Raw genomic sequence first — 25,539 nt, forward strand, 5'->3', positions numbered from 1 at the left:
CAGAAGGTACTCCTCATGTCGGCCTCCAGCAGCCACTCAGTGGTCTCTCTCTCTCCTGCCTTTGCTGTTATATCCCAGCAGCTGGGCTCTCATTCAGGTGCACATCATCTCTGCCCCACCTGTTCTCTGGGCCTCCAGCCTTAATCTCTTCTTGTCCACTCTACTCACTGCAGTCAGACCTGTCTTTTTTTTTTTAAACATCTTTATTGGAGTATAATTGCTTTGCAATGGTGTGTTAGTTTCTGCTTTATAACAAAGTGAATCAGCTATACATATACATATATCCCCATATCTCTTCCTTCTTGCATATCCCTCCCTCCCACCCTCCCTATCCCACCCTCTAGGTGGTCACAGAGCATCGAGCTGATCTCCCTGTGCTATGCGGCTGCTTCCCACTAGCTATCTATTTTACATTTGGTAGTGTATATATGTCCATGCCACTCTCTCTTTGTCCCAGCTTACCCTTCGCCCTCCCCGTATCCTCAAGTCCATTCTCTAGTAGGTCTGCATCTTTATTCCCGTCTTGCCCCTAGGTTCTTCATGACCTTTTTTTTAGATTCCATATATATATGTGTTAGCATACGGTATTTGTTTTTCTGTTTCTGACTTACTTCACTCTGTATGACAGATTCTAGGTCCATCCACCTCACTACAAATAATTTCGTTTCTTTTTATGGCTGAGAAATATGCCATTGTATATATGTGCCACATCTTCTTTATCTGTTCATCTGTCGATGGACACTTCAGTTGTTTCCATGTCCTGGCTATTGTAAATAGAGCTGCAGTGAACATTGTGGTACATGACTCTTTTAGAATTATGGTTTTCTCAGGGTATATGCCCAGTAGTGGGATTGCTGGGTCGTATGGTAGTTCTATTTTTACTTTTTTAAGGAACTAGATCTGCTCCTGTTACTCCCTTCTAGAAAACCTTCAACAGCTCCCCTCTGTAAAGAATAAAATCCAGAACCTACCCTAACCTTTTCCTCTGTCCTTGTACTTCCTAACATGAATATGTTGTTTTAGTTTTGAAAACCTTTGATATACCCTATCTCATTTAATTCTCACAGCAGCTCTGTGAGATAGGTAGAGCAGGGCAGGTGAGTTATCCATATTTTTTAGGTGGAGAAACTGAGACTCAGTGAGTTTGAGAGAGTTTCCTAATGTCCACCAGCTGTTAAGTGGCAGAACCAGGATGAGAACCCATGTCTTTTCAGTTTTATCTCTTGTTCACTCCTCTTGTCTGGCCCTTTCCTCTTTTCTCCCCTGTGATGCACTGACAGCCTCACCAAATTCGCTGTGTTCTTGACCTCCTTCTGTGCCTCTGCTTATGCTGTTTCCTCCCCCTAGCATGTCCTTGCACAGCACAGCTTCCCATCAGAATTCCACCCTTCCCCAGGCTCTGGTTAAATGTCTCCTCTTTGATTCCTCCTTTGGCCATCCCCTCAACCAGATCTACTCTGTAGTTACCAACACATCCTAACATGCATTTTCTTGTTTAGTGAATGCTTCGCTGCTTTGTGTACAGAATTGGATTCTAGAGATCTGAGAGATGGAAGACTTTAGGAGCTTAACCAGTTCTTACAGCCAGGTTGATGTCACTCCCTGCTGTAAGTGCACGGAGAGGCTAACACCTTCCTACTTCATTTAGCCTTTGTTAAAACTGTGAAACTGTGGGTTTAACCCTAACATACATGCGTTGTGGAGGTTACTCAGAACACTTTTGATGGTAAGTATGTGCTTACGATATTTTGATGTCTGTAAAGTTCTTTTGTGTGTATTATCTGATTTCATCTTTCAACACGTATTTATTGAATGTCCACTATGTACTGTGTTCTGGAGCTGCTGCGTGCTCTAGAGAATAAGAGACAATGAAGTTTATCATTAAATGAGGAAAGTAGACATTAAACAATCAGGAAAACACCCAAATAACTAGTTACTCTTGAGTTAGACATTGCAAAGGGAAATTTCAAGGGAGATTCAGCTTCTTGGGTATCGGAGAGAGCTTCGCTGAGAAGAAGCATTTACGCTGAACCATGAAGAATGAGTGTGAGTTGGCCTGGCTGAGGTGGGAGAGAAGGCCCCTAGGTTTGGAGTATAGTGAGCAAGGTGGGGGGCAGCGGGGGAAGCACAAGAGATGAGAACCTGCCAGGCCATGCAGAGGATTTGGAACTTTCTACAAGGACAGCGGGAAACCACGGAAGGGTGATGTGTGTTCTAAATTATCTTTTGAAGAAACCCCCCTGACTGTGTGTAGAGAATGGGTGAATTCTAAAGGAGTGGAGGCTGGAGGAGATGTGAGGAGACCAGTTGTTCTAGGTGAGAGGTGTCTTCCAACAGCGTGTGACAGGAAGGGGCAAAAGTAAGTGGATTCCAAAAATAATAGTAGGTAATATCGGTAGGACTTGGCGGTTGGTTAGATTTGAGGGGGTGTCAAAAATAACTCAGGTTTCTGGCATGAGTGACTGTGTGTGGCCCTGTTTCCTGAGGAGGAACTATTTGCTCAGGAGCCAGGGTCAGGCTTGGGCTGGGGAGATTGATTTCAGTGTGAACATTTTAGCTTCGAGGGATCCGTGATGGTGATTTGGTTCCGCCAGTCGCCCTTTGAGGAAAGTGGAATTACCCACATTTGTTATTGAGAAACTGAGACTTGGAGAGGTTGGGTGGTTTGCCTGAGACTACACAGTGAGGACAAGGCTGAGCCTGAGCTGGAGCCCATACTTTACCCCTAAAGCTGTGCTTTCCAGACCATGCCACATGGGCCGCGTGCTACCCTGTCGGCATACCAGTTCTCTGCCTCCACACAACCCCGTCTGCCAAGTTGTCTGCCCTGATCATCAAACAAGTCCCCAAGCCTCTTGTTCTCCAGGAGTCCTTCATGGAAGTGCAAAGGAGAGCTTTCCTGGCTCTGCCCTACCTAGAATTAGAACACACCAGGAGTCATCCCCACTTTTCCACATATTGTTCACTCACTCAATCTTGTACTGTTCCCCTCACCTCTGACACATGTTGAGTGTAGGTCACCCAATCTGGATCTGGACAAGACTTCAGAAAACACAGTAGAGCCATTTGCATAGGACTTTACACTTCCAAAGAACTTAACAAATATTACCTCTTTGATCCTCACCTCAGCTCTGGGAGAAAGAAAGGACGTGTACATTACTTCAGCAAACATTTTGGAGCAGGTGCCCACCACGCACAAGACGCTTTGCTGGACCTTGGCCGGTGTTACAAGGATGAGTAAGATGCCGTCCTTGTTCTCAAGGGGTTTAAGGTCTACCAGGGAAAGTAGATGATAGACTAAGAAGTTAAGGAACTTGTTTTGAGAGTTCCTCAAAGTTACTGTCCTCTAAATAAGGAATCACTTGGACTGCCTGTTGAAATAAAAATAGTATTCATAGCACAGACCTGCTGAGTTGAACCCGCAGGGTTAGAGCCTCAAGTAATGCATGTGCTGCTCCTCAGCTAGTAAGTGATCCACTTGAGATGTGAGCCTTTTCTGGCTACATTGCCTACTTTCCCACTCCATTGTTCTGCCCTCTGCTTTTACAGATGAGAGAATTGACACGTGTGGAAGTCAAGTGGGTAGTGGCCCACAGTGAATTAGAGACAGAATTGGAATTAGCACCTGAATTTCCCTGATTTCCAAGCCCAACGCTTTTCTGCAACATCATTTAAAGTGTTAACTCTGCACTCTGGTTCTGATTGAAACCACTGCTTTTACTTGATCTGTACCTTTTTTCCCTCTTAACGTCTTCAGTTATATAAGCTCTTAGGGAGCATTTATGTCATATTCTGTCAGCAAGGATTGCCTGCAAACTGGCCTCTTTTATTTACTCTAGGGATGTGCTATGTTTCCAGCCTCAGACCATGGGGAAAATTCTACCCAGAGGCAGAATCCTTGGAAAGTTAGGGTGCCAGGAAGCTGCTTAAAGCCCCACCCTGGCAGATAAGGGAAACCAGACCAGTAGGACCAGGTCAGGGTTCAGTGAGTGTGGACTTTATCTAGAACTAAGGTCCTGGCAAGGTAGCTCTTTCCTGGTTACTACTCCTCGCTTTGGGCAGGGATTCAAGAACATTACTTTGCCCCAGACTCAAAACACCTAGGTCAGCCTATGTATAGTGTACTTTTTATATCTATCTGTCTATCATATGTGTTCTATATCTTTATATACATGTATTGCATTTATGTATTTGTATCTCATGTATGTATCATCATATATATTATATATGTGTGCACATGTAAGATGTATATATTATATGTGTGTTTGTATATGCGTGCATGTGTGTACATATGTATGTAAAAAAGAAAATAGAGAAAGCCCAGTAAAGACCAATTAGGTCTGCATACGGGCACAGGTCATATAGCTTTTTGTTTAGGAACACAGACCTTGAAGTCAGTTACTTAACCTCTGTTCACTCATCCGAGAATGGAGATGTACTACCTGCCTCACCAGGCTTTTGTGATGGTTAAATAAGATAATGTATGTCAAATGTTTAGCATGGTACCTGGTAGCTAGTAAGAACTTAAATAATTATTATCACAGATAATTCTCGGCTTTTCCCTCATTTACACATTTGTGGTGGAGTGGGGCTAAGGATGAAGAGACCTCCCATTGGAAGGGGCTGATACCACCCAGCTTAAGCCAGTTGTCACCATATGAGACTAAAGCCCCAGTGATGCCAGAACTTCTGCCTTTTCAAGAGAAACCAGAAACCTGTATTTTTAAATATGAAATTGCCTGATTTTTAAATTTTTTAACAATTAATTTTAAACACACATATATACATATGTATATATGTGTGTATACACACACACACACATACACACACACACACACACACACACACACACACACACACACACACACACACACACAAATACCATAGGCCAACAGCAGGGACTTGTGGGCTGGTACCAGTCTTCAGCTTTGCTGTCTGGAAGGTCACCAGAACTTTCCCTGCTTCCTCACACACCCTCTAGGCTAGGATGAGGAGGCTGTTTCACCATGTATTTGCAGAGCGCCCATCCTGTGTCTGGTGCTGGAGAGCATACCAGGAAGAACACCCTGTAACCATTGCCCTCTGGCAGAGAGGCAGGGCTAACACAGCAGATGATAGGGAGCAGTGTAGGAAGGAGGAACATTTGTGAAAGAATGTGGGCTGCATTGTAAAGAAAAGGATGAGGAAATGGAAGATTTCTGTGAACTGATACGGAGTTTCTTTGAGGGTATATTAAGTGAGACATCAAAGTGTAAAAGGTGTAGGATACTACCTGTTGTGGAAGCAAGAAAGGAAAATAAGAGTATTTATATGTGTTTGCTTAGTTTTTACAAGAAGAAACACAGAAAACCAAAAACAAATGAAAGTGGTTACTTGGTAAGGAATGGGATGAAGGGACAGGGACACTTCTGAATATACCTTTTAAATTGCATTTTGAGTTTTCAACCATGTAAATGTTTGACAGATTCAAAAAATAAAATTAAATAAATAAGCCTGAAAAAGCAAACCCTAAAATTACAGACAAATATAAAAAGAAACCTAGGGACTTCCCTGACAGTACAGTGGTTAAGACTCCACGCTTCCACTGCAGGGGGCGCAGGTTCAGTCCCTGGTGGGAGACTAAGATCCCACATGCTGGATGGTGCAGCCAAAAAAAAAGTAACCTAAATGCATTTCAAATTGATAACATAAAGAAGAATTAATCCAAAGTAACTTTCACACACAGTACTGGCTGTATACCTTTAGTGGGATGTAGTCTAAGGACAGAAAGAATTGCAAGGAAACGCTGAACTTTACTTAGTAAGTTTGCTGTTGCCGGTGTTACTGATGTAGGAACTCTGAAAACAGTATTTGATGTATTACAGAAGAGAGCAAATGAGTAAATGTATTACTGTTGTTTGTGAACAAGGTTCTCACTATGGGAAAAGGAAGATAAAATATGGAGTTGGGGAAGATGAGGAAGAACCCTGTAGTGTTGGAGTCGAACAAGATTTTATTGTGAACTCACAATTTCTTAATTAATTTATTTCCTGGCTCTGTCCATTGAAAGGGCCTAGAAGCAGTGACAGCTTAGCAGCAATGAGCACCTAGCATCCAGATCTTGTTTCTAAATACATTTCCTACTAAAAAGAAACAGGGCTCCTTGGAGAAATGTTTGAGTCAAAGTCTGACATAGGGAAAAATACAAGGTGAGCCTGGAGTATTTGTGTGTGTGTGCCAGAAAATAAGGATTCACTCAAAGACAGATAGTGACACTTTAAAGGACACAGCTGGCTTGTAGAAGCTCCCACCAGCCAAACTGGGACAACTTTAACACTTTTTTAAAAGCAGTAATGGATTATAATGCATTGCACTGGGGGGAAAAAAATTCATGAGTTCATAGCACTATTCCAGAAAAGGGACAAAATGACCTTCTTTACAAGTTTGCCTGCTAATAGATGTAGAAGGAATGATAGAATTCCTTCACCTCATCATGCTGCCCCTTCAACTTTAATGTAGGTTTGAAAATTTTCCCAAAATGCCATTTTGCAGCCACCAGTGCAGTAAGTGGTTCAGGCCAGGATCATCAATGGATAGTAAAACTATTGGGTGGGAAGCTGTTGGACAACAGGATATTCACCAGTATCAAAATATCACCCCACAGATTTCCCACTAATTCAAATGGGAAAATATACTTTTACCACTGAGAAATCTTAGGAGCACCAACTTATCTAAGTAATCAAACATAGGATCACCAGCAATGGGCAAGTTATGCTACATCACTTATCTAATATTATTTTAAAATGTTTAATCTGAATCTAATCCTGAGGAGACAGGCAGATCTGTTACAGGCCATTCAATAAGACAACTGGCCTGAACTCTTCTACATGTCAGTGTTAGGAGAGACTAAGAAAAGTGGGCAGGCAGGGGGTGATATTCTAGATTAAATGAATCTAAAAACCATGAATGAATGCAATTCTGAGATCTTTGACTGGATCGTGTATTGAGGCAGTTGGGGAACAACTATGCAGGAGATTAATGAAACAATTAGGGAAATTTGAATAGAGACTATATATTAGATAATATTATTATTTTTTGTTTTTATTTTTTGGCTGTGTAGGGTCTTCGTTGCTGTGCACGGTCTTTCTCTAGTTGCGGCGAGCGGGGGCTATTCTTCGTTGCAGTGCGCGGGCTTCTCATCGTCGTGGCTTCTCATCGTTGTGGCTTCTCTTGTTGCGGAGCATGGGCTCTAGGCACGCGGGCTTCAGTAGTTGTGGCTCGCGGACTCCAGTAGTCGTGGCTTGCGGGCTCTAGAGTGCAGGCTCAGTAGTTGTGGCTCACGGGCCTAGTTACTTTGTGGCATGTGGGATCTTCCCAGACCAGGGATTGAACCCGTGTCCCCTGCATTGGCAGGAGGATTCTTAACCACTGCGCCACCAGGGAAGCCCTAGATAATATTATCGTATCAAAGTTAAACTCATTGGGTGTGCTGATGGCATTGTGGTTATATAGAATTCCAAGGGTCTTGGGGGACATATGCTGAAATATTTAGGGGTAAAATGTCATGATGTGTGCAACTTTCAAATGGGAAAAAGTGTATAATCATAGAAAGATAAAGCAAGTGACAAATGTTAATTGGTGAATCTAGATGAAGGGTATATAGGTGTTCATCATGCTGCCCCTTCAACTTGAATAATAGGTTTGAAAATTTTCCCAAAAAATGTTGGGGTAAAAGAAATGTGAACTGCAGTGGCCAGGGAATGCTTCATGGAATCAGTGCCATTTGACCAGAGCCTTGAAAAAGGAGTAAAGGAGGGATAGAGAGGAGAAGGGATGGAGGTCTTCATAAAGCAGAGGTGAGAATGAGCACAGAATCTTTTAGGATCCAGTAGAGGTAAGGAAAAGTGAACAAGTAATAAGAGTGAATTTGAAAGGTACTTGGATCCACTTGATGAAAGGCCTTTAACACCAGGCAAATGCACGCACATCCGATCATATAGAGAGTAAGCAGGGAAATCATAGGTTCTTGACCGGGGGGGACCCAAAGAAATATTGTTTGGGAAAGTTAGTACTTTGTGGTAGAATGCTAGAGGGACTGGAGAGTGAAAACAAGAGGTGTTTTTTGTTTTTTTTTTTCTTAAGTCATCCAGACTTGAGGCAATGGACATGTGGCTTAAAGTGATGGATATCAGTGGTAATGTAAAGGAAGGAGCAACTCTGGGAAAACATAAAAGGACTTACCAGTCTCCATAACTGACTGGATAAATATGGGGGTTACTGAGAAGTTGATTCAGAAGATCTATCTCAATGATGCCGTTTAGAGAGCCACAAATTTTGCGAGAACTTCTCTACTCTCCTGGGCCTTCTCCATGCCCATCAAATTTAGGCTGATTGGAATCTGACCTCTGCTGCCCAGTTTTGATGGGAATATCATCAGGAAGAGGGAGAGCCCACCATTAAAGTCTTGATCTGCTGATACAGGCATTTCTTCCTCCTCTAATTCAGTGGTAGTTTTTCCTCCTTTAAGCTCTCAAAGAGAAAAAAATTTTTTTTGCATCTGTTAAAATTATACTTATGTTGTAATCCCCCATGTCCTCCACTGTCTCTGCCCTAGCCTGTGATTTTTTTTTTTTTTTTAGAGGAACTTTCAATGGCTGCTGAAATGATCCTTGTCTTTGCCCCTAACAGTCCTCTACAGCCAGGTACATAAACCTTGGCTTCATGTGCTTTGAGTTACGTTGAACAGCTCACAGCCTAGCTCAAATGCAAAACCAAACCAGGTTAAGTTACCAGACCATTCCTTCTAAGCTTAAATGTGGGCATAGGAAACCCGTTTCCTGCAGAGTCAAGCAGAACAAGGCAAGGAGGAGGCCCAAGCTGTCCCAAGACAGAATGGGCTTTCTCCTGAAGTAGTAAGGAGGGAGAAGTGCAAGCCCATTCTGGGTAACCCAGGGGTGGGATGTTGTGGATCAAGCCGAAGACGGCAGATGAGCAGCTGGAATAAAAAGCCTTTAATAGTTCATTCTGAGAATCCCTCACCGATGTGGGGAGTGGAGCTGTTGCCCTTCAGTGTTTATACTAAAGTTCTCTATGTATACCTCATCCATTACCCGCAAGTGACTGTATCTTATTCATTTTTGTACCCCGTAGTGCCTGGCATAGTATGTAGTGCAGCGCTGTGCAATTGAACTTTCTGCAGCGATGGAAGTGTCTTATTCTGCACTGTCCTGTATGGTAGCCGCTAGCCATAGTACAACTGAGAAACAGAATTTTAAAATTTAAATATCTACATGTGGCTAGTGGCTGTTGTATTAGATAGATAGCACGGGTCTGGAATCTAGGACTTCTTTTTTTTCCATTTTATTGAGGTATAATTGACACACAGCACTGCCTAAGTTTAAGATGTACAGCGTAGTGACCTGGCATCCATGTATTGCAAAATGATTACCACAGTACGTTTAGTTATCATGCATAGATTCTAGGACACTTATCAAATGATGAGCTAAGTTGAATCTTTACCTTGGATGAGGAGGTGGGGGGTGGCAGGGCATGATGGACTAGGGTAATTTGAAGAAAGCCAGAACTTCTGGAAGTTCACCTTCTTGTCTGGCTGACAGGGGTAGTAATGGGGAGTAGAGTAAGAAGAATATCTAGGAAGAAGGAACAGTATGGGCAAAGACAGGAGCCGGAAACCATGGCAAGAGAAACAACAGTGAAGAGCAGGGACCAGAAATAGGACGGAGCATTCACTGTGTCAGGCACAGGGGGTGCTGATCAACAAGACCACCCTGACTTCGTGGACCTTACGGCCCTACGGACAAGCGCACAAGCAGCTCCACTGACAGTATGCAGTAAGGATAGGTACCGGGAGCTGTGGGAGCCAGCGGAGGGGCATCAGGCAGTACTTCCTTTTCGATGCTGTGCCTAATGGCTTCGCTTGAAGACAGGGTGACCTTTCTCCCAAGTACAATGGGGAAGCTCTAGAAGGTTTTAATCATCAAAATGGCACAGGTAAATCTGCATTTTAGTAAGGTGGTTCTACTGCATTGGCCAGTTTCCACCCCGGGTCCTTCTTAGCTTGATTGTGGTTTTTCATTTAAACCAACCACCTCCAGTGTCTTGTCTGGTTTATGTCTTGTTTCGTTTTTCTTCCCTGCTTCCTCCTTTCCTGCGTCACTCTCTCCTGGGCCCCACGCTCTCTTCTTCCTTGATGTCCTTCTCTCTCTGATCCAAAGATCAGCCAGTAAAAAGCAGTCTCACCTGTCCAGGTAAGTGGGGTGCCAGGGTGAGGGGGGAAGAAGACCCCTCTTTTAAATTTAAAAGTTATTTACTTGTACTGTGTTGTATTTATTATTTGAATAGTTAGTACCTTCACATGACTCAGAATTTAAATGGTACGAACAAGAAGATAAGGAAAAGATTCCAACTCCATCCCTTTGCCCCTGGCACAGTTTCCTTCCTCAGAGGCAACCAGTGATCTATGTTTTCTTTTGTACCCTTTCAGAGGTATTTTACACATTTTATATATATGTAAGCAAACATATAAACAAATCATTCCTTCTCTTTTACCGTCTACATAATTCTGCGTCTTCCTTTTTCCACTCAACAGCATGTCTTGGAGACTATTCCTTATCATATGTAAAGAGCCCCCTCATTCTTTTATATGACTGAATACTGTGTCATTATATTGATATACTGCAGTTTATTTAACCAGTCACCCCTTATGAACACTTAGAGTCTTTGCAGTGTTTTGCCACTGCACACAGTGCTTACATGAAGCCCCTTCTACATAGTCATTTGCTAGATACGAATAGGAGACACCCTCTGGAGGGGCAGCAACTATTGATTAGGAACTGGCAACTTGTACACTTTTCTGAAAAGGAGAGGCATAGCAATGATCTCAGCTTCTCCTGTTCCTGCAGGGGCCCTATTATTCGATCTGGTTTGGTGATCCGTGGTACCTTGAGGTTGTAGGGCCTTAATAGTTTCTAAGCAGGGTGCCTCAAGCTGGCTGTAGGAATGGGGTTGCAATACTACCAGCAAACAGACCAGATTCCTGTTCTCCCATGGCACACACAAAATAAATGGAATTTCAGAGGCTTGGGTCATCATTGTACGCCTCCTTTCTAGAACAGGGTACAAGTTGCCAATTATCCAACAGGTAAAGTTGCCAATTACCCAACTAAAGGCCTAGTTACCCTCCTAGAGACACTTGTTTTGGAGAGGGACGAAGAGACGAAGCTAAAGTGAGAGAGAGTGTCTCTGATACAGCCACTGCAGTCCTCTGCTGTGTCCCTGCAGGCTTCTGTGTGTTTGTGACCCTCCCATCCTTGCCTTCCAGTCCCCCCTTCCTTACAAATCATCACCCAAAACTAACTAGCTGTTTGTTTTTTTCTTGTCTTTTTCTCGCATTCATTTTCTCTGCTGCCTCCGTTCTGTTCCATCAGCCCCATTGCAGCCTGGTAAGACCCAACAAGCATGTATATTTGTTCACACCCTGTTCTTGCTATTGTCTCTTTGTCTCCTGACTCCAGGAAGGGCTATTTCCCTTCACGCCTTGCTGGGTATTAAAGAGATCATGCTTGCCTTGCCAACCTAGGATTCCAGATAGGTGATGTTGCCAGTGGGGTAGATGTGGCTGATCTCCCACCAGATTGAGCGGGTTACAGGGTGAGAGGGTCGGTCTCTTGTTACCCAAGACTCAGGGCCCCTTTGACAGAGCTTCCTTCTGCTACAAGGCTGGTCCCTCCCTGCCCAATTCATTGTTGTGCTTTTCCTACTCTTTCTCCAGGTTAAGTAGCCTGTCTTTGGGAGATTCAGCACCTGAACGCAAGTCCCCTTCCCACCACCGCCAACCCTCCGACACCTCTGAGACAACAGGTAACCTTCTCGGGGCATTAACACGTAGACACAGAGGTGTTTACTCATACAGACAGATCTGTATACCCCAGATGTAAAACAACTTAGCCTTTATATTGAGCTCATAATGTGTGCTAGGTGTTGTGTTGTATGTTTTACACAGATTACCTTATTCAGTCCTTTTATCAATTGTGGAAAGTAGATTTTATCATACCTATTTTATGGATGAAGAAACTGAGACACAGAGTGGTTAAAATATTTGCCAAGTGTACAGGCTTGTAGGAGACAAAACCGGGACCTAAAACCAGTTGAGTTTTAACTCTAGAATTCATGCTTTCTCCATCACAGGAAGCAGTCACACATACCCGCACACGTGCACGATGTCTAGTACACGCCCACAGGGATGGAGTCAGTTAGGAGTTATAGTCTCTCTTTCTTTCTTCCTACGCTCTGCATATGGTTGTATGTGTGACAAACAGGGTTTTCTCTTGTCATTTATCCTTCCCTGGATTTTGACAAGGGGCCAGCCCTCAGTCACCCCACGTGAGTTACCCAGCTCTGCAGGATCAGCAAGCACTGGTGTCCCACCTGCTGTATTCATTGGACGTAATTTGATGGAAAACTTCCAGTCTCACTTAGGCTTCGATCCCAGGGCTGCTTCTCTGTAACACTAGCCTTCAGGCTGGAGTTGGCCATGCCCCTTCTTCGACCAGTCTCACCCAAACAGGCCTAAAAAGACAGACATACATAAGAGAGACAAACATCTCAGCACCTCAGAGAAAGGAATTTCTTGTATAGCATACAGAGTAGATGACCGGGTTTTGTCGATCACTGAGGAAGGCAGGCGTTGCAATAGTGTGCGTGGGCAGGAAAAGTCTGGGGAACCTGGAAAGGCTTTCTGGAGGAAGAAACGCACTGGGACCTCCCTGGGTTGGTCTTGGCTTGTGTGCACTAACTTTCTGATGACAGTTTCTACCGAACTCCCTTCTTTCTCCTCCTTACCTCTCACCAGGTCTCGTTCAACGCTGTGTCATCATCCAAAAGGACCAGCATGGCTTCGGCTTCACCGTCAGCGGGGATCGCATTGTTCTGGTGCAGTCTGTGCGGCCTGGTGAGTGTTGCGTCCCTGCCACCTGCAGTGTACAGTTCTTACAAAGCCACCATGTATGCGACAGTGCCGTAGGACTTGAAGAACTTGCATGTGCTTTCTCTGGAGGCCTGGGCATCCTGGGGCATGAATGATTCATTCTAGAACTGGTTCCCCAGGGGCATCTGGGGAAGTCTCCACAATGCTAAGCTTCCAGGCAGAATTTCTAGGGATCGCACTCCAGGCTTGTTTCCCCTGTTGGAAGTGTGAAAATGGCAGACTAGCCTTCAGGTCATCAGGCAGGTGCCTGATTGCCCTCCAGGGGAGCTCTCCTGGGTTGGAAGATGCCATGGAGAAATCGAAGACCCGCTTTCTTCTTTCTCACCTTCACATGACCTTGCTCCGTGCACGAATGGTCACTGTGCTGCAGCAGTTCACAGTTGAGACAGGCACACTGGTCTAAATGTATTTGCAGATATATTAACACTAAGTAATAAATGACCTAAAGATGTGTGTTGGACAGTACGTGGGAGGAAAGGGTGTTTGTAAGTTTGTATTTGGGTAGTTGGTGGTTCGAAGCTAAGTATTTCCCTTCTGATCAATTTAGGAAGCCTCCTTAGAAGAAAATAGGATTTCAGGAGTAGTTTAAAAGCTGGCCATGGAAAACACATTGGCGGGATAGAAATTTGGTGGGAAGGGAGGGCATTATAAGCAAATCGATCGAGTAACCAGTGATGTGTGAAAAAGCTTCAGATATTTCAAAGCACTATCATATGTCAGGTGGTAGAATCACTGTTGTTAAGTGACCCAGACTGAAGAAGATGATCAGGAAGGAGATGGGAGTAGGGGAGAGTATGAAGCAAGTATCCCTAACACAAGCAAGTATCCGTAACAGGAGTGAACTTCAGTGTAGCCAGTGGGATTGGGCCTGGCAACGTGGTGCATCACAGGCTTGAAGAAGAGTACAAGGAAAGGGGTAGGGGGCAGGCCAGCATTTTCCCACTAAGTACAGTGCAAAATGGGAAGGAAATATACTTACATAATTTGGGAGAAATATTTGGGATTTATTTAATGGGGAAAGTGAAAAGAGTATTTCAAATCTATGACCAAAATGAGGTATGTGGATCATACAGGGATATAAATAATTATAGCTCCTTATGTTTGGTAGTTAACTTTTGTCAGTGAGAGGTTTGTTTTTCATATCCTAGGGTAGAGCTCTGAAAAGATACTTTTATTCTTTGCTTCCATATTCTCTCAAGGTTCCTGGACTAGGGTGAGACAGAGCAAGTGGGACTGCCAGTAACTTGTACTTTGCCTCTATGGTCTGTTTGATACAAAAAGTATGGGGACCCCCTCCAGCTAAGTGTGAGTTCAGCACTCTTCCAATTTTGCCTCCTCTCAAAACTGGAGAGGAAAGAACAAAGTGATGGCTTGCAGTAAAATACGAGTTTTGGAAAATCTGCGTATGTATGAGTACTTCGGGCAGGAGAGAAGAAGAGACTTCATTTGGATTGGCATTGAAATCACAAGAGCAACAAAGCAGTTGTTGTCTTTTCCAGATTTTAGGCTTCTCAGTTCACTGTTTCTCAAAGTGTAGTCTGTGTTCTGCCTACATCAGAATCACCTAGGCCCTTAGGGTGATTGAAATCCTCATTCCGGGGCCCAGTCCCAGAAGTACTGAATCACTTGCTAGCAAGGGGGTCAAGGAATATGCTTTTTAACAAGTTCTCCTGGTGAGTCTCATGCTTACTGAAGTTTAGAACTTCTGCTCTAATTCCGTTACTCTGAAAAGTTTAATTTCTTTTAATCCCTAAGTTATTAGAAGTCACCTCATGTGTTTCATACATTCAGGCAAAATAGCTCTTTCCTCTCCACCTTTAGTTTCTAGATGACAGTGTAAAAGAGAGTTTTCAAGCTACTTGCAAGTACTTTCCCATAAATAGCACACTTAAGGTGAGGGTAGTCTGGGTCCCAATACTGAAAAGCCAAATTGGAATGTAGTCATCACTGTAATTTCTCTTTTCAGACTAGAAACATCTAGATGTGCTTTGTCGGAGTTTTGTTTTGATCAGATGAATGCAACTTACAGATTTAAGGATCATCTTGGGGCAGATTCACAAGAAACATAATTTTTATGCTTCTCGTGAACTTCTTTCTTTTTTTTTTTAATAAGCTTTCTGAATGAACATATTTTAAATATTTATTTATTTATTTATTTAGCTGCATCGGGTCTTAGTTGCATTACGTGGGAACTTCCATTGCAGCTCGCAGGCTCTTCGTTGTGGCACACAAGCTTCTGTCTAGTTGTGACGTGCAGGCTCCAGAGCACGCAGCCTCAGTAGTTGCGGTGCACAGGCTCAGTAGATGAGGCATGCGGGCTCAGTAGTTGTGGCACGAGGGCTGTCTAGTTGAGGCAGACGGGCTCAGTAGTTGTGGCACGTGGACTCTCTAGTTGAGGCACGTGGGCTCGGTAGTTGTGGTGCGTGAGTTTAGTTGCCCCGTGGCATGTGGGATCTTAGTTCCCCACCCAGGGATCGAACCCAAGTCCCCTGCATTGGAAGGTGGATTCTTTACCACTGGACCCCCAGGGGAGTCCCTCATGAACTTATCTCATCATTAGTGTTTCTTATGCTTCCTGGGTATAACTTAAACTAGGACTCTAACTTATTTAAAACTACATTTGGCCTTCCATATCCGCGAGTTTCGCATCTGAGAATTCTGCATCCGTGGATTCAACCAGCTGCAGATTGAAATTTCCATCTGCAGTTGGTTGAGTCCACAGATGCGAAACCTGCAGGTGTGTACTACTCCATTTTAAGTAAGGGACTTGAACATCTGCAGATTTTGATATCTGTGGGAGGTACTAGAACTAATCCCCGGTGGATACTGAGGGATGACTGTACGTGGTGATCAAAACCACTGCAGCTCCAGAACAATTTTTTAACAGAAAATAAAGCAGTGATCATTATCATCCTTAATGCTAGGAACCCCCATAATATCCTTGTGAACTTCTCAGGGCTTAGGGACCACAGTTTGAAAACGCTTGTTGTAATCCTTTTCTCATATTCCTCTTAAAAATGATTATTACTAAAAAAAAAAAAAAAAAAAAAAAAAAAATGATTATTACTTCAGCAATTATTTAATACAGTGAACTCGTTCTTCCCACTGGATAATAGAAATAACTCTTATTTGACCTTGGAACATCTAGACACATTCAAAGAAAGCACACATTACTCTCCCCAGAGCATGGCCCTGCCTCTCTGCCACCTTGGCCTGGCTCTCAGAGGAGAAGTCTGGCTTCTGAGCCAGGTGGAGGAAAGAGCAAGAGATGTGTCCTTATACAGTCCAGTCCAACTCAAAGGTAGTTGTGTCACTGGAGCAGAATAGGATGTACACCCAGCATTTGAGGCACTTAACACAGAGAGGTGAGAAGAGATTTGAGGGGGAAGGTGACCTGACAGGGTTGTTGGTGTAGATTCAGCCACCTCTGGAAAGGTCGTGGGGCTCTGCTGACCAGGCCTTCTCCTTCCTCACAGGAGGTGCAGCCATGAAAGCCGGTGTGAAAGAGGGCGACCGGATCATCAAAGTGAGTGACCTTCCCTCTCCGCCCCAGAGGAGGGGGTGCAGCGTCACTTCTGGCCTTGGCCATCCTCCACACTTCCGTTTTCGTACCAGCTGTCATCAGCCACTGAGTAGGGGGGTGGTACCATGAGAGTGAGTAGTATAATGTGACAGAGACTGGGGACTAAGATAGCTGGGTTCCATATTTTAGGCCCTTCTTGACTCTGACCAAGCTTCTGTAATGTTTTACTATGCTAGAGAACATTGATAAATGGCTCCCTAAAGGAGTGGCGATTGACCACTGACCAGGAGAAGGATCCCCTGGGCTTCCACTGCCATTAACTCAATAATGTTGTTTGTCCCCCAACAGGTGAACGGCACCATGGTGACCAATAGCTCACATCTGGAAGTGGTGAAGCTTATCAAATGTGAGTTGGGGAGAGCTGACAGTGAAAGAAATTAGGGGATCAGATGGGGCACGGGTGGAAGCAGGCCTGTTGCCCCAGGAGGCTTCCTTTGTAGACGTGCGAGGCAGCCGAAGTCTTTCTTCTTGGCCTGATCATCGTAGACTACCACAGTTCCCCACTGTCATTTCAAGTGGAGACACTATTAGTCTCTCATCCGACATCTTTATTTTTCCACCCATCTTTGCCCTACGTTTTAGATCATATTCTACTAAGACCAGGTCTCACTCAGATACCACTCACTCCCCTCTCCCAGTCCCAGGAAACAAGGGACTGGGCAGGCAGCTCCCACATAGTTACGGGTGGGATTTTGGTTGAGGTCTCTGCATGAGGAAAGGGAAGGAAGGGATACTTGTGTTGATGCAGGATGGAAGGACAGGAATTAGAGGACAGGTGGGGCATTAAAAGTGAGGAGAACTTTACCTGCAGAATTATAAGCTTAATGGAAGGAGAAGGGAGAACCCCCTCCTTTGTACCTTGAACGTCTGCTATTGAGAACAATACCACTTGAGCAAGCCTCTCTTTGCCTTCCTCCAGCTGGTGCCTATGTTGCACTGACCCTCCTGGGCTCTTCACCCTCGTCCATTGGTGTCTCTGGGCCCCAGCAGGACCCAGTCCCAGCAGGAGCTCCCCGAGTCACCCCTGTGATCCCACCACCACCACCCCCTCCACCTCTGCCACCTCCACAGCGCATCACAGGACCCAAACCTCTGCAGGTAATGGTCTGCCTACTTCTCTTCTCATTCTGGTGTCCCTTTGAAGAGCTCCCCATTGGAATGAAAGCGGGTTAAATCAAATGGCAGGCTGGCAGAAAGAGACAAGCCAAAGAGCTTATGAAGGCCATCAAAAAGTAGAGCAAAATGAGAACTGCATTAAAGGGGTGTTCCATGCCTTAGTGTCCTCTTTCCATGTAAGTGCATATGCAGTTTATCAGATAGCAGCATGCAGTGTGTTTCCTGTGTGTGTGCAGGACTCTAAGGAGGCCCTTTGAGAGTTCTCCTCCCCGTCGGGGAGAAGGTGCACACCTCCAGCCATGGTCAGAGGCATCTGTAAAGACTGTTGCCAGTCATTGTTACAAGGGTGTGGAATAAGTCAAGGAGTACGGGAAAAGGCTTCCTGGGGAGAAAGGCTGCTTGGAGGAATGAAATATGGAGCCTAGTCTGTAGGGGAGAGAGTCAGGAAAGGACAAGAATAGTAGGGAGAGAACCCAAGGACCAGGATAACCTGTGTGAGGAGTTAAAAGAGGACAGGAGGCAGATAGGAATAGGGAACAGGATTTTCTGGTTGGAAAGAAGACCGACCAGCAAGTCCTGGGAGACTTCAGAGAGCAATTGATAACAGATGTGATTACAGCCAGGGTTTCTAGGAAATTAGGAATGAAATCAAAATCAGATTTTATGTTTACTGAATTTCAGTCAGATACTGAGTGTTATACAAAACATTCTTACGACCCAGGCTCTACTCTCATAGCTTTCCTTGACCAGGAATCAGCTAGTAGACGAGAATAAAAGCTATTGATCTGGTCCCCAATTCTCACTACTGTCATATTTTCCATTCTTAGGATCCTGAATTTCAAAAACATGCCACCCAGATCCTTAGGAATATGCTGAGGCAGGAGGAAAAAGAGTTACAGGTAAGGTCACTGCTGAGGGTAGATTGGCCATTGCCTTAATGAAATAATACTTTATCAGAGCAATCTGCCAATGTGTACAACTTAATTTGCAGGCCATATCCTATCACAGTAAAACCTTAAAAAGTCAAACTTCAGGCCTACTAAAGAATTGTCATAGGCCAGTGGAATTTGTTAAAGCAGAATTTGATGGAGAAAGTGAATAGGGTAATAGAGCTTATGGTAATAGATTAGAATGGTGACTATGTAGAGAAAAGACAAACAAGTGATGAGACAGGTAGAATAAAATGAGGGAACATGAGAACTGAGGAAAATCAGTTGGAATTGATCTTAGAGGTTCTGGGAAGGGAAGGATAAGAGGGAAGGAAGGTGGGGGTGGGTGAATGCCAGGTGAATGCTGGTGAATGCCAGGCCAGGCTGATGGAAGAGGGGATGCAGAGAGATTTCCAGGCCTGGGGAATGATGCACAGGGAGAACAGGAAGAAGATTAATTTGGCTGGACGGGAATAACCAGATTCCTGTAATAGCCATGGCTTACAATGGGCTCCTTGCCCCTTCATTTCAATTCAACAAATTTCTAAGTTCCCACTGTATGTAAAGCATTGCTTTAGTTCCTACAGTATACAGAGATTAAAACGATTAGACAGTTCTTGCCCTCAACATGTGTACAATCTCATGGGGAAAATTCACATTATGATAAGAGAGTGGGAGGAACAAAGAGCTTGCAATAAGAGAACAAAGAAGAGAGCAGTTAATTAATAATGGGAAATGTGAGGGAAACTTCACTGAGAAGATTGTATTTCAGCTGGGCCTTGAAGGATAGGGCTTCAGTAGGCAAAAGAGATGAGGAAGAGAATGCTGGTAAATGGACAGCGTAGGTCAGAGGCACCAAGACATGAAAGTATACTCATTTATTTAACAAACATTGAGTTCCTGCTGTGTGCCAGGTACTGTGTGTGTGCTGCAGTGGAGGCATGGGCCAGTGCTAGGCGCAAAGGTTAGAATGGTTATAAAGATAAGTGAGAGATGAATCTTTCCCTTAAGGAGTTTATAATCCAGTAGAATATCAATGGATGAATGAAGATAAAGTTATACTGCACTATAATAAGTGCTGATACTTGCATTTTGATGCAAGTCATAGAATAATCAAGATAGTGTGGTACTGGTATAAAGATAGACCTATAGATCAGTAGCATAGAATTCAGAGTCCAGAGATTAAGCCATACATCTGTGGTCAATTGGTTTTTGACAGTGTCAAGATAGTTCAGTGGAGAAAGAATGGTCTTTTCAATAAATGGTTCTGGGACAACAGGATATCTATATGCAGAGAATGAATTTGAACTCTTACCTCACACAATAAACAAAATTTAACTCAAAATGGATCAAAGGGCCTTCCCTGGTGGCGCAGTGGTTGAGAGTCCGCCTGCCGATGCAGGGGACACGGGTTCATGCCCTGGTCCGGGAAGATCCCACATGCCGTGGAGCAGCTGGGCCTGTGAGCCATGGCCGCTGAGCCTGCACGTCCGGAGCCTGTGCTCCGCAACGGGAGAGGCCACAGCAGTGAGAGGCCCGCGTACCGCAAAAAAAAAAAAAAAAAAAAAGGATCAAAGACTTAAATGTAAGAGCTAAAACTATTTTTAAAAACTATAAAACTCTTAGAAGAAAACATAGGTATAAATCTTTATGACCTTGGATGAGGCAATGGTTTCTAGGCTGTGACACCAAAAGCATAAACAACCCCCCCAAAAAGATAAATTAGACTTCATCAAAATTAAAAACTTTTATCCATCAAAGGACACTGTCAAGAAAGTAAAAAGACAACCACAGAATAGGAGAAAATATTTGCAGCACATATATCTGATAAGGGTCTAGTACCAGAATATGTAATAGACGCTTAAAACTCAACCCAATTTAAAAGTTAGCAGAGAATTTGAATACACAGTCCAATAAAGAAGACATACAAATGGCCAATAAGCACATGAAAAGATGCTTAATATCATTAGTCATTAGGGAGAGGCTAACCAGAACTACGAGATACCACTGCACACGCACTAGGATGGCTAGAGCCAAAATAGCAGTTATTGGTGAGCATGTGGAGAAGTTGGAGAAGTGTTTGTTTATATTTTGTCTACATATCCGCTCTCCTAATCTACTCCCACCGTAGTGCAGCCAGTTTGGCAATTCTTCAAAATATTAAACGTACAATCTGTCAATTCCACACCAAAGTATATACCCAAGAGAGTTCAAAGCATAAAACCTGTACATAAACATTCATAATAGCATTGCTTAATTGCATAATGGCCAAGAAGTGGAAACAACCCAAATTCCCATTAACTGATGAGTAGATAAACAAAATGTGTTGTATCCATAAAGTGGGATATTATTCAGCCATAAAAAGGAATGAAGTACTGATACATGCTTTAACATGGAAGACCCCTGAAAACAGACTAAGTGAAAGAAGCCAGACACAAAAGGCCACATATTGTATGATTCCATCTGTGTGGAAGTCCAGAAGAGGTAAATCCATAAAAACAGAAAGTAAATTAGTGGTTGCCAGAAGGTGGAGGAAGGGGAAGTTGGGAGTGACTGCTTTCTTGTTGGGTTGATAGAAATGTTCTGGAATTAGATAGTGGGGATGTTTGTACAACTCTGTGAATATACTAAAAACCACTGAATTGTATACTTTTTTTTTTTTACTATGTATTTATTTTCTTTATTTTTTTGGCTACGTCGGGTCTTAGTTGCGGCCTGCGGGATCTTTTTCGTTGCCGTGCGTCGGCTCTTGGTTTTGGTGTGCGGGCTTAGTCGCCCCGTGGCATGTGGGATCTTAGTTCCCCGAGCAGGGATCAAACCCGAGTCCCCTGCCTTGGAAGGCGGATTCTTTACCACTGGACCACCAGGGATGTCCCCTAAATTGTATACTTTAAAATGGCGAAGTTTATGTTATGTGAATTATATGTCGATAATAATTTTTAAAATATTTTTTAAATGCCATTAAAGCCCAAAAGAAGGATTAATTAATTATGCAGTGATCAGAGGAGGCTTCATGAGATGACATTCCAGTTGGGTTCAGTCTTTTTCACTCTGGAATGTGCTTTGGGCCTTCAATACCAGGATGAGCTTGAAGTTTATTCTGAAAGCAGTGGGAATTGATCAAAGGATTTGAGTAGGGGAGTGATCATATCTTCAAGTCAGTTTTCTTTAGAAAAGTGTGTTAAGTGGATTGACACATAAGGAAACTATCTCGGAGGCTGTTTCAGTAGATAAGAAATGATGTAAAAAAATAAAGTTAATGAGAAATTAAAAAAAAAGAAATGATGACCGATTTAACGAGAACAGCAGGAGTAAGAACAGAAGGAGGGATGGCAATGTGAGACACATTGAATTCCCTCCATTCCCTGGCGGTCCAGGGGTTAGGACTCTGCGCCTCCACTGCAGGGGGCATGGGTTCGATCCCTGGTCGAGGAAGTAAGATCCCTCATGCCACTCGGCGTGGCCAAAAGAAAAAAGAACAGAAAGGGTTGGCAATGGGAGACATCTCAGGGGTCAGGTCAGTAGAACTTATCAACTGGAAAGGGGAGGTAAAGAAGAAGAAAGCAAAGATAGCCCCAAGTTTGTGTGCCTACATAGATGGTGATACCATTGATGGAGTGAGGCGGAAGAGAGGAGCAGGGTTTAGGGGAAAGGAGTGAAGGTAATCTTTGGATGTACTGAGTTTAAGCACCCATGGGAGGTTCAGATAAGAAGATCATCCACCAGGCACATGGAGACAACAAGGATGAACCTCAGGAGAAAAGATTGGGTTGAAATAGAGATTCGGGTGGCCTCAGCATACAGGTGGTAGTTGAAACTGGGGACTAGACGGTATCACCTGGGGCACCACTGCGGAAAAGAGGAGAGAGCTGAGGGCGGAATTTCGGAACATCCGTGCTTCTGTAGCACACCGCACCAACCTCTAACATCACACCAGTTGCTGTTGTATTTGTATTTTAATTATTTATTTGTCCTCCTCTATTGGGCTAAGTTCCTTAAAGGCCAGGACCATGCCTACATTTGCATATTCCTCCTGCACAGCTGGCACAGGGCCTGGTGTGTATCAGCTCCCTGTAAATGTTTGCAGGGCTGAAGGCTCACCTAGATTGAAGAGAGGAGGAGGGGGTAGAGCTGTGGTTGGGGAGAGGGGTGTGAGGTGACCCAAGACAGTGTTGAGTTAAGAAGTCAAAAGAGGATAGCATTTGGAGGAGGTGGGTGTTTAAAGAGGTCTGGAGAGATGAGGACTAAGAAGAGACCATTGGATTCAGCCAGTGGGTCATTTCGCCTTTGGAAGAGCGAGGTGATGAGCGGAACTCAGCTGTGTATGCTGAAGAGTGGCTGGAAGGCTAAGAAGTCTGGGCTCTGCATAGAGACTCCTGTTTGGAAACATGTGGCTGTGAAAGGAAAGAGAAAAGACTGAGGCGGTGGCTTGAAGAATAATCAGACTTGATGGAAAAGGTTTTGTTGTAGTGGCTTGTTTTTGTTTTAAGACAGGAAACGAGCATTTTTGTAGGGTGAGGGGAAGGAGCCATTGGAAAGAGGAGACTTTGGAGATACGTGAACGATGCCCAGGAGGAGCCCGAGGCAGCTGGGGGCACTAACCTTGTGGAAGATTTAGACAGAGTTTCTATTCTGAGGCAGAGGGAAAGGGTGGCTGCAGATGCCTTGAAATGGAGTAAAGTTGGGAAAGTTCTTACCAGCCGATACTATCTGCAGAGACTAAGAGGAGGGTTGGGGGCTTGAGAGGCGTGGAGAAGATGAGACGGCAAGTATGGCCCCAGACGATCTTGGAGAAAATGTGCACTCGACGTCTTTATTTAACTATTTAACCCGCCAACTTCACTGAGCATTTCATTTGGTAGTAAAACGATAATAGCTGCCATGTATTCAGTCAAGTAATTATGCGCCAGACATTCTGCTCAGCACTTTCCATACATAATCTCATTCAGAACGTACAGCCATCCCCAAAGGCAGGTACCGTCATCTCCATTTGATCCATGAGGACGTAGTAAAGCTTGCCCAAGTCTACACAGCTAGTAAGCCAGAATTCAGAGCCAGGCCTCCCTGACTGCAAAGCCCAAGCCCTAAACACGCATGCTGTGTTCTGCCGTATGCTGGGAGGATGCTAGATAAGTCTCAGAGTGGTTCCCAGCTACAGGGCTGGGGGACGGGGGTGCTTCTTCCTCTCATCTCCTGTGGTTCTCACTGTGTGTATGTTTCCTCCTTAGCACTTTTTTGTGTGTGCTGGTCTGGCCAGTCACTTAAATATCTAACCCTTCGGCAGCAGTCAAGGAAGACCTCATTTAGCAAGTAGGCCTTAAGAACAGGTCAGATTAGGACGGGCCTTTGTGTCATGTCTTCTTTCTCTAGTTGCCTCGTGTTCTTTTTCTCACCATTTATACCTCTTTCTGCTCCTGAGTGATGGTGAAATAACATGTATCTCCTAGGAGGCAGAGATCTCCTTTCTCTCCTCTTTGTTTTGGGATAGCTGCCTACTCTCCCCACTGGTGAGTCGTCCATTCTCTACTAACCACTCCTCTGCCTTTTCCCTTCCTCCTTGTCCTCCTTGCCCCCCCCCCCGCCCCCCAGCGTATCTGTGAGGTGTATAGCCGGAACCCCGGCAGCCTGCTGGAAGAGCAGATCGAAGGCGCCCGGCGGCGAGTCACTCAGTTACAGCTGAAGATCCAGCAGGAGACTGGTGGCTTAGTGGTGAGTGATGATAGGTGTAGCTCTAGGAAGGGCACGTGCAGGTGGACGGAGGGGAGAATGAGGGAGAAATCTAGGACGGAGGCTTCCCGAGTCATACAGGACCGCAGGGCTGAGCCAGTGAGTGTTTAGTGTTTTACAAAGAAACAGAGGTCAGCCGTTCTTTATATAGCACCACAGAGACTGAGCACTGTCCTGACACTTGGGATCTCATAAAAAGAAATAGCCTGTTTCTTGCCCTCCAGCAGCTTACAGTTGCAATAGAAAGAAATAAATATGAAATAAATCAGAATGTCGGCTTTAATCTCCTAATTATCCATCCCCTTCTGGGCAGTTTCCTCATAGCTGATGTATATTCCAACACTAATTTTACTCAGTGTTCATCTGGTAGCTTTTCCCATCACCTCTCCCTCCAGTAATGGGTCTTCTCAAAGAAGTACGAGCACTTTTAAAAGTCAGCCTAAGTAAAGGATCTCCAGTCAGTTGAGAGGGGTCTGTAGCAGTACTAACCACACTTTGTGGGAAATCCCAGAGAGGAGGCACTTCCTTATCTGTTCTAGTCAGGGACTTATTAATTAATAAGTATTAATTAGTGTCTTCTCTCCGTCAGGCCTTAATTCTTTGGGTAAATAAGTAACTCTCCAAAAACTTTAAGATCTCCAAGAATAATATTTGCCAAAGCCAATAGAAATTATTTGAGGATTATCTACTTTCTTTTTCAGAACATCCAGATCAAAAAAGTCTGGGAAACACAGGCTAATCAAATTTAAACTTTTATTTTCTGAAGGACTTCTCGGTATCACATGGTTGATAGGAGCTCAGGTTTAGGACTTAGACCGTCTGGATTCACCTCCCAGCTATAGTGCTCACCAGCTTTAAGACTCTTGGGCAAGTGACTTAACCCCTGGGAGCCTTGGTGTCCTCATTTATGAAATGGAGCTACGGCAGGATCTGCCTAGTAGTGGTATTGTCAGAATTAAAGGATGCCCTCAGCACGGGGCCAGTGCATGTTTGCTGCTGCCGCTGCCTCTGCGCTCGTGTGCTCTGTAAGTGGTTGTGTCTGAAACATTCAGCTTGGAATCTAGGGGTCTGAGCGCCAACCCTGGCTTTATAGTTTACCTGCTGTGTACCTTGGGCAAGTTACTTAAAACCTCTGGGCTTCTGTTTCCTCATTTATAACATGGGAGTACTATACCTGCCTCAGAGTTGTTGAAAAACTC

At 44.2% G+C, this 25,539-nt stretch overlaps 1 protein-coding gene across 11 annotated transcripts in view; it reads left to right on the forward strand.

The window, feature by feature from the left end:
* The window catches only part of ARHGEF11 (Rho guanine nucleotide exchange factor 11), a 111,844-nt gene that overhangs the window by 51,437 nt on the left and 34,868 nt on the right, over positions 1 to 25,539 (forward strand). For 9 of the 11 annotated variants that reach the window (XM_082833192.1, XM_082833197.1, XM_082833202.1 and 6 more), the window contains exons 2-7: positions 11,771 to 11,859; positions 12,851 to 12,949; positions 16,462 to 16,511; positions 16,857 to 16,914; positions 17,488 to 17,666; positions 18,512 to 18,583. In XM_082833192.1, coding sequence (XP_082689318.1) covers positions 11,771 to 11,859; positions 12,851 to 12,949; positions 16,462 to 16,511; positions 16,857 to 16,914; positions 17,488 to 17,666; positions 18,512 to 18,583 — 547 coding nt within the window. Of the gene's footprint in view, positions 1 to 11,770; positions 11,860 to 12,850; positions 12,950 to 16,385; positions 16,512 to 16,856; positions 16,915 to 17,487; positions 17,667 to 18,511; positions 18,584 to 24,202; positions 24,323 to 25,539 lie in introns of those variants that run through there. The other 2 variants (XM_082833194.1, XM_082833193.1) reach the window with 2 other exon arrangements.

The sequence above is a fragment of the Leucopleurus acutus genome (assembly GCF_964270905.1).
Source record: "Leucopleurus acutus genome assembly, chromosome: 2".
Lineage (NCBI taxonomy): Eukaryota > Metazoa > Chordata > Mammalia > Artiodactyla > Delphinidae > Leucopleurus > Leucopleurus acutus.